At 35.8% G+C, this 8,250-nt stretch overlaps 1 protein-coding gene across 1 annotated transcript in view; it reads right to left on the bottom strand.

Annotated features, from left to right (window-relative positions):
• USH2A (usherin) overlaps window positions 1-8,250 on the bottom strand; it is a 777,454-nt gene that overhangs the window by 250,592 nt on the left and 518,612 nt on the right. The window contains 2 exon segments of the mRNA XM_079107116.1: window positions 6,586-6,728; window positions 7,281-7,431. Coding sequence (XP_078963242.1) covers window positions 6,586-6,728; window positions 7,281-7,431 — 294 coding nt within the window.

Here is an 8,250-nt window from a genome sequence, read left to right as displayed (position 1 = left end):
TTGTAGTTATTTGATCAATCTTGGAAGACTGGGGTTTCAGAAGTATGGTCAAAACAACTAAGATAACATGTAGTGTTTATGCATTACAGAAGGTTCTGTTTTATAGACAGGTGATATAAAAATGCTCTAGAAACTCATTATGGCAAGCACCCACTTTTTTTGTTAAGAACTAGTAGTTTTCAGGTATTTGAGCTCTCCAAGAATTTAAGATTTAAGGGTCTTAAAACTGCTCATTAAATATCAATACGTAGCAATTAGCATTGCAGCAATCTTGCATAGCTCACTGAGAAGTTCAAATATTGATAGTCTCATTTTTTTCAAAACTGAAGAGCAAAAAATAATTTTTTTAATTTAAAGGTTTTATTTTTTAAATTTTTAAAAATTTTTACAGACTGCATTTTGATTCATTATACACAAATGGGGTATATCTTTTCATTTCTATGGTTGTGCACAATGTAGATTCTTACCATTTGTGTAATCATACATGTACATAAAATCATGTTTTAAATGCCTAGTGAATGAACAACATAAGGTATTGGTTAAATGAGAAAATAGATCTGTAGTTTGTGTTAGTGTCTTGCGTATAATAGGCACTCCACAAAATTGAAGCAATAATAATAAGGAAGCTATGATAAGACTATTTTTATTAATTTCTTTAAACACAGGATATGTTAGATAAAATTTGATTTTTCATTACTTTAACCTGAGTTCTTCAGCAGAAAGCTGTAAGGAAACTAGGAATTACCAACCCTTCAAATCTGGAAAAGCAGTGTGCTTTTTTTGCCCAAAGGAAACTCAAGAGTTCAGGAGGAAAAATGAGGCAAGAGGGATAGAATTTTTCATTAATTAATGCATCCTTTCGAAGGATTTTCTATTGATCACCTTTAACTTGAATAAGTTCTTTTCAATCTTAGGATACAGAAATAATGATATAAATATAATCATAAATATTTGCTTTTATTAAGTTTGAAAATGTAAGAATTAGGTGGGAGAGGGATCTATGCAACAGCAAATAAAGTATGCAGTGACAAACATGTAGAGCTTTTTTGTTCTTGAAATCAGAGTATTAAATATGTTATTTTTGATCACAGATCTTGGTATGTGTAAAATAGATATATGCAACACTGTATGAAAGGACACACGTTGACAGTAAGTGGTTAATATTTAAAGCAATTGGGAAAGATATTTGGAATGGTGAATACCAAATAATCATGTATTACTACTGAAGCTTGTAGTTCATATTTCTTCATTAAATAAAATAAAATCTACTAATGCAAATATGCTCCACCCTCATTTAAAAAACATTCCTATTTTCTTCTTGCATAGAACTCCCTTATCTTAAGGATGCAGGTTGAGACTTTAAATTCTAAAATACACTAATCATAAAGAGATGTTTGCCATGCAATATTAGTTTTAAAATTTAAATACTCCTGAGGGCACACATGCATTTATTAAATGATTTGGAAAATCCTACTCTGGAATTATCTTGATCGATTTATCAAATTTCAGACCACATTTTTTCTTCCCTTCCTTGTCACAGGATTCAGAGCCTTATACTCTTATTACAGGTTTCCAGAATAAGAACAAGAAAATTTGTTTTCCTTTTAGAATTCTCTTTCTATGTAGTCTGCGGCCCCCCTGTTGAACAGCACATGATTTGGAGCTTCTCTAATTAGAACATTCATTAATGTAGGCAAGACAGTCTATGTTGAGCAGCTTGCCTTTGACCGCAGCAAAAAATGAAGAGCAGTTCTTTGCACTTGCCTGGCATCCTCAGCCTCCTTTGCTCAGGCCCAGAGGCCTGAATCACCCATAGGCAGAGCATCCTGAAGGCCCCTCCCTGTGTCTGTCAGTGGACACCTCCCTTAGTGACTGCTTTTTACACTGTCTGCTGAATCAATGAATTCAGCAAAAACTGAAATTTGATATTCAAGTGAGCACCAAATATACATGTTTCCTTTTTCCTCTCCTGGTTTTCTCTTCCAGACAGGATTTTCTGACACCCTGTTTGGAGAGAAATGCACTTGCTTTCATAAATGTCTCAGCTCTGTGTATTCTAACTATGGCTCTACTAAGTGTGCCCCTTGCCAGACAGCTGAAGCCTCAAGGGAAGAGCACTGGTTATTCATCCCTGTAACTTGCATGTCCCTTTTTGTCCCTGGTATACAGATAACATTTGCTTGGTTAAATTTTCATGGATTTACTTAAATCCAACCCTTTTTTTAAATCAGTTCTTCAACTAACAATTTTTGGGCACCTGTTCTATATCAGACTTTATACCAGGTACTTCCTTTTTAAAAAAAATTTTTTTTTTTATATTTAGGACATTTGTGATGCAAAGATAGATGAGACGGAGCCCTGGGTCTTGAGAAATTACAATTCAGAAAGGCATATTGATGATGCACAAGTAAATCCAAACCAAAATTCCAAGGGAGCAATGAGAAAGGAAGGCTTCACAGAAGAGGTGACATGTGAGCTTGATGAATGAATACAATCTGCCAGGCAGCAAAAGAGGAAGAAGCTTATTATGTTAGATCTAGATTTTGTTTAACATTGTAATGTCTTTCTGTCTTAATCTGGAAAAACTGGATTCCTTTGTAAATTGCTATGAGAATCTCAAAGATAAATGAAGACTGCTGACAGAAAAAGGAAAGCAGGACACAATTACTAGGAGAATCTCATACTTTCTCTATCCCCTGTTCACTGTGTGAATTATAAATGTGCAAAAATAACAAGATTCAATGCAATGAGTCACTGAAGTATGTTACCAGTACTTAAAACCTCACTGTGCAGGTAATAAGACACATTTACCTATCCCGCTCTAGTGAAAACTCATGCACAGTCCGGGAGCAAAATAATAAAACCATGAAAACATTTCCATGCAAGTGCACAGAATAAACTGTTCTAATGCCACAAATAGTATTTAAGAATGTCTCTTAGTGAGAAAAATACAAAAATGGTCAATTTTAAACTGTAAGTTTGGGGAAAGGATTAAATTTTTAAAATCATTCATGACTAAATCATTGATTTTAGAACCACTTCAGGGTTTTGTTTTGTGTTTGAGGTATGAAAGTGGTTTTTATAATGCAATTTCAATTTCATTAATTGATCTCATTGTTTGTGATGTCATAATCACCTGCTGTGGTGTTATAAGGACTTCACACCATGTCATAATGACCTTCTACGGTGTCACAAAGATCTGCCATGATGTTATAATGACCTGCCATGATGTCATAATGACCTGCTATGATGTCATAATGGCCAGCTGTGGTTGTCATAATGACCCACTGTAGTTTCATAATAACTGACTATGGTGTCATAATGACCTCACATGATATCATAATGACCTGATACATTTGTCATTAAAATGACTGAAATAATCAGATATTTCATATTTCAGTATTTTTATCTGGAAAACTTAGACGCAAATTAACTGACTCTTACTAATCTAGGGAATCCACATTTTTAAGGAATAGTGGCTTATATCATACTTTACCCAAAGCAGGATTTTAGGAGGTAAAACAGAACAAACACATTTAGACTGAGGTTCAAAGAAACTTGCTATCCTCTCCAAGTTTTATATTCATATACTATACACAAAACAGTTGTAAACATACGAGGGAGGTAACAACACTGTAATCAGGAGGGATAGAAGAACAAAATTTTCAGCTGCTAGGTAAGTATCTTCCTTTCATTAATCACATGTTCCCAAGTCTAACACAATCTTAATGCTGCTTTGCAAGCTGCAAACATGCCAGGTGCTTGAACTACCAACATCATATTAAAAAAAAAAATCGTGTGTTGTTTGTATTTATCTGGTTGCAAACAGTTGAACACTACACTGACCAAGTTGGCTGGAACAAACATCTTTTATTAACACACATTTAAGAGGATTTAAAATATTCATAGGAAATGTGCATTATTATTATTTGGCATCAGCACACTAGATTTTTAAAAATGCATGGAACTGGATATTGCTGGCACACTGGTGTAAATGACAAATTATTTGAAAAAAAGAAATCTATTAAAATTCCTCCCAGTCCTTTGTCTATGAGAACTTCTCTGCACCCCAGCTTTGGCTTCTCTGGTTGTAGCTCAATTCCTGCTGTTTCTCTTTCTGGTTTCAGTCCCATCTTAGGCTTGATGAACATCACTGTCTTGAAATATTCCACTCAAAATATTGCCATCTGTGACCTGTTTGGGCACTGGGAAGTTTTGAGGCTGTGGCTGATGGAGAGAGGTGCCTGTTGATGGTATGAAATTTAAATGTGGGCATGAGGTGACTTCTCTGTTTCATTCTGTAAGATGATATGTGAAATTTCTACATTGAAAATTGCACTTTGGTGAGCGGGAGGTTCTGGTCAGGATCAAGTCTGAAGTGCAATTCTAGCATGCAGCTGTCAGCATGGGTGGTTTTATAAGCAATGCTTTGTAGTCTTGACAGAAAAACTGCTTGTGCCCAGTGCCAATCACTCAGTCTTTGTCAACTCAATTGCACATCCTTTCAGAGATGGCATCCATCTCCACTGACATCCAAAATATAGAGTATACTGTCACCACGTCTCAGGGGTGAGTTTGCATTGGTAACATAACCTGCGGGGGCAAATGGCCAGCTTCTGGCTCTTTGCTAATGTGTGTGACTTCACAGCATATGTCCAAAGCAGAGGAAAGAAGAGTTAATCCATCTGAGGGAAATAATTTAAATTAAAATGATAGCTGGGTCTCTTGAATTGATACCTGTATTGTAAATCAGAGTTACACATTCTTACTCAAGGAAAATATAGGGTTAAGGCCTTTACCTCAAATCCAGTCCCCCAAATATCACAAAGATGGCAAAGTCTCTGAATGAAATTTGTAACTACATAGAGTCTGTAAGACTTGTTTTATAAGAGGAGACAGGAAGAAAGTTGGCTCAACAAAGGATGCTGCCCTATTAGAAATTTGCAATGTTTGGGGCTTTGTTTATTTATGTGCTACCCTCCTGCTTGTAGATGGGGGTCATGGCCCTCATTCAATAAGGACAGTGGAAAGATCACCACTGAGGACATGTGATTGTGTCCTTTCTCTGGGGGAATACAAATTATGGCACCAGAAAAAGGAAACCCTTTCTCCCTTCTTCCAACTTGGCATTCTGTCGAACCATTCATTACCTTTGCAGGGGCTGAATAAATATTTTTGCTCCATCTTCATGGAGTGCCATCAAGCATGTTGCTCTGAGGAGATTAAATATCTGTTTTCAGTTGTCTTCTCTTTTAAATGTTTCTTCAAAAATCTATTTTGAGTGTGAGCATTCCAGTTCGTAATCTGAATACAGCTGCTGACCATGATGTTTGCTTCTCCAGAGAGAATATAATGCTCCCCTAAAAAGTGGTCATGAATGGCTCTTTGGGTCTGGGTTACTGTTTGTTGTACTGTACTGATAATTGACTAGCTGGTTCCCTTGAGACCAAAGACATTGCATGTAACTTACCTAACTTGCTCCCAGGGAATAATTACAAATTGGGAGAAATGGATTAAGTATCATTATTACTGTTTCTGGTGGTGTTTTTGATGATATGAACTTTAAAGATCTCATCTGAAAAAATTGTTCTGATTCTCCCACTGTATATCTCATCATCATGAAGATAACAGAATCAAAGGTATTATAAAATAAAACAATCTACTTAATACTTATTGATATTTTTTCAACTATACCGTTAGATTAATATGTAGCCTTTTGAAAGTCACTCAGGTTCTCGTTGGGTATAATGCCAGAATGGCAATTGGCCAATAGAGAAACATTTCCTAAGAAGCTTATGATTAAAAGACTTGACAAGATTAACCCTAAAAACCTCATTCTTCAAAGATAGTGTCCTCATTCACTCTTTTAAGCTTGATTTAATTCCCAACATTTCTAAACAAATTATACTTCTCTCCAAATATATATGATTTTACAGATGTGTTCTGTATAAAACCAAACATTATACCCATGTATTTATTTCCTAAATATGACTTAGTAAAAACAAGTAATAAGCAATACTTTTCAATGAAAATCCAGAAAATTGTCCTTATTAGCTGAAGAAGGCAATCCCAAACTGTTCTTTGTTAGGCACGCAGAATCACCATTACTAGATTTTGCTTCTCTATCCTAAAGGTTGTATTTTGGGTGTGACTAAAAGTATTATGGACTTGGTTTCCAGGAATAAGTACAAGGGCGCTCCAAGCACTCTTATGATGTAATGTCCATATTTCATTTTCTCCTGCCTGCCAGAATTCCTCTAGAGCAGAGAATATTTTCTTATAGAGCAGAAAATGGCAACCTCTCTTTGTCAGGGCACCTAAGTGTACCCTGAAGGATAGAATGGGGCCATAGCATAATTTATTGTGAAGTACTGTCTGTATGCCTAACCCTCTAACCCCACAAGTCCACATTTTTCTTCCTTCTGAGAGATTGACCACTCATCCTCTCTGTTGCCCTGGGAAAGATTATTGTCGCTTAATGAGAAGAAAATAAGAAAGACTCATTTCCTTGCTTTGAAAAACTAAAGACAGTGAAGATTTCCTAATGTAGAAGACATTTGGCTGTATATTGTTTAGACCACTTACTGTCCTCTGCAGTCATGAATGGAATCCAAGAACTGTGTGCACTGCCAAATCCATTGGAGGCAACCAACCGAAACTCATACTCTGTGTACGGTTGGAGATCTCTCACTTCATAGCTTAACGATGCAGAAGGACTGGAAAATAATCTATATGGGAGAGAAATGTTAATTAGGAAGTTTTAGATATTCAAAGAAATAAAAACCAAGTGCTTAGTGTAGAAATTTTCAGAGAATGTAGACATATATTTAAGTATTGCCATTTTGTGTCATCAAATGATGGAATTTGAGAATACATAGTTATTGGCTGGGGGTTGGTACACTTGTGTTTACATGAGATAAAAATTTTATCAGTATTTAGGCTGATTGTCATATGAAATTTATAGAACAGCTACTATAATTTTCTATCCATGGTTCAGACAGCAGTTTGTCATTTTCAGGTATATCTTGGCTTTCTGCTCTACCTGTGTTCATGAAGAGCTTAATGTAAAGAAATCTTACTTTTAATGCTACATTGAAGAAAAATAGATGTTTCTGCAAAGCAAATAGTTTATCTGCTAAGTTGTTTGCTTGTTTCTTCATTGAACTTTCAAAAAGTAACCTGTGTTCGTTGCAAATGAGAAACTGATCTATTCTTCAAAAATTTTATGTGTACATCAAATAACCCAGCTGACAAGAAGAGGGACAAAGTAGAATGCTCACTCTTGAAAGCCATGGGTGGAGTAGCCAGGCCTCATCTGGAGTTGGTATCTGGGAGAGCCGGGAGCGTTGTTTCGAGCTGGTGTAGACCAGACAACCTGAAGACTGGTTGGAGTGGCAGATGAAAGCCTGGGAGGCAGCACGCCATCTGGAGCTGTCGAAAAACACAGATGAATTAGAGCAGAGAAAACTGTGGAGAACATATGCTGGATGGAATCGAAATGCTCCATATACTGGAAAAACTGTTCCTCAGGATCAACAACAATGTTAAACATGGTCCATTTAATTTAACATTTTCATTCCTGAACTACTGTACTTCCTTATTGTTCATTTCAACACGATTACATTAGTAGTTCAGTCTTAAAAGCCAGCCCCCAAACAGCAAGACCAATGAATACGCGTACATTCCCACCTGTACTTCTGTTTATCTAATTGAAAACATGGAGGAAATTTAGTGAAGCAAATATTAGACTACCTTTTTAATTTAACTCTTTGTTCAACAGACCAAGCAATTGAACACTGAAGCAGTCCAGGTCTTAAGTTCCTTCCATCTGTAACCCATAGTCAGTCAGCATAATCACCCTATCATACAGGAACATCATTGGCTCTTTTATTTTTTTTTTGAGGAAGGGAAGTTTGCTAAAATTGTATTTTTCTGTAATGACACATGTAGCATATTCCAGTCTTAATTCTCACCCAGCAGAATATGAACTAAACTCTTTCCTTATATATCTTATATCTTATGCTGTTATTCCTTGTCATAGTGCCCCTGCCTTTAAATATGTCATAAGTTAGAACATCCATATTACGTTTTCTAGCATAGGTAAATCTCTAGTAAATCTGTCCTGAATTCAGTGCAGCATCTGCTTAATGTAATCTATGAGGGATTGATTCTAGAAGGCCTAATAAGAATGATGAAACTATATCCTTTTTTTACTAAAAAAATATTTTGATAAGATAACTCTGGTTATTT

This window comes from Sciurus vulgaris (genome assembly GCF_902686455.1).
Source record: "Sciurus vulgaris genome assembly, chromosome: 12".
Lineage (NCBI taxonomy): Eukaryota > Metazoa > Chordata > Mammalia > Rodentia > Sciuridae > Sciurus > Sciurus vulgaris.
This window is presented reverse-complemented; position numbering and strand designations above follow the sequence as displayed.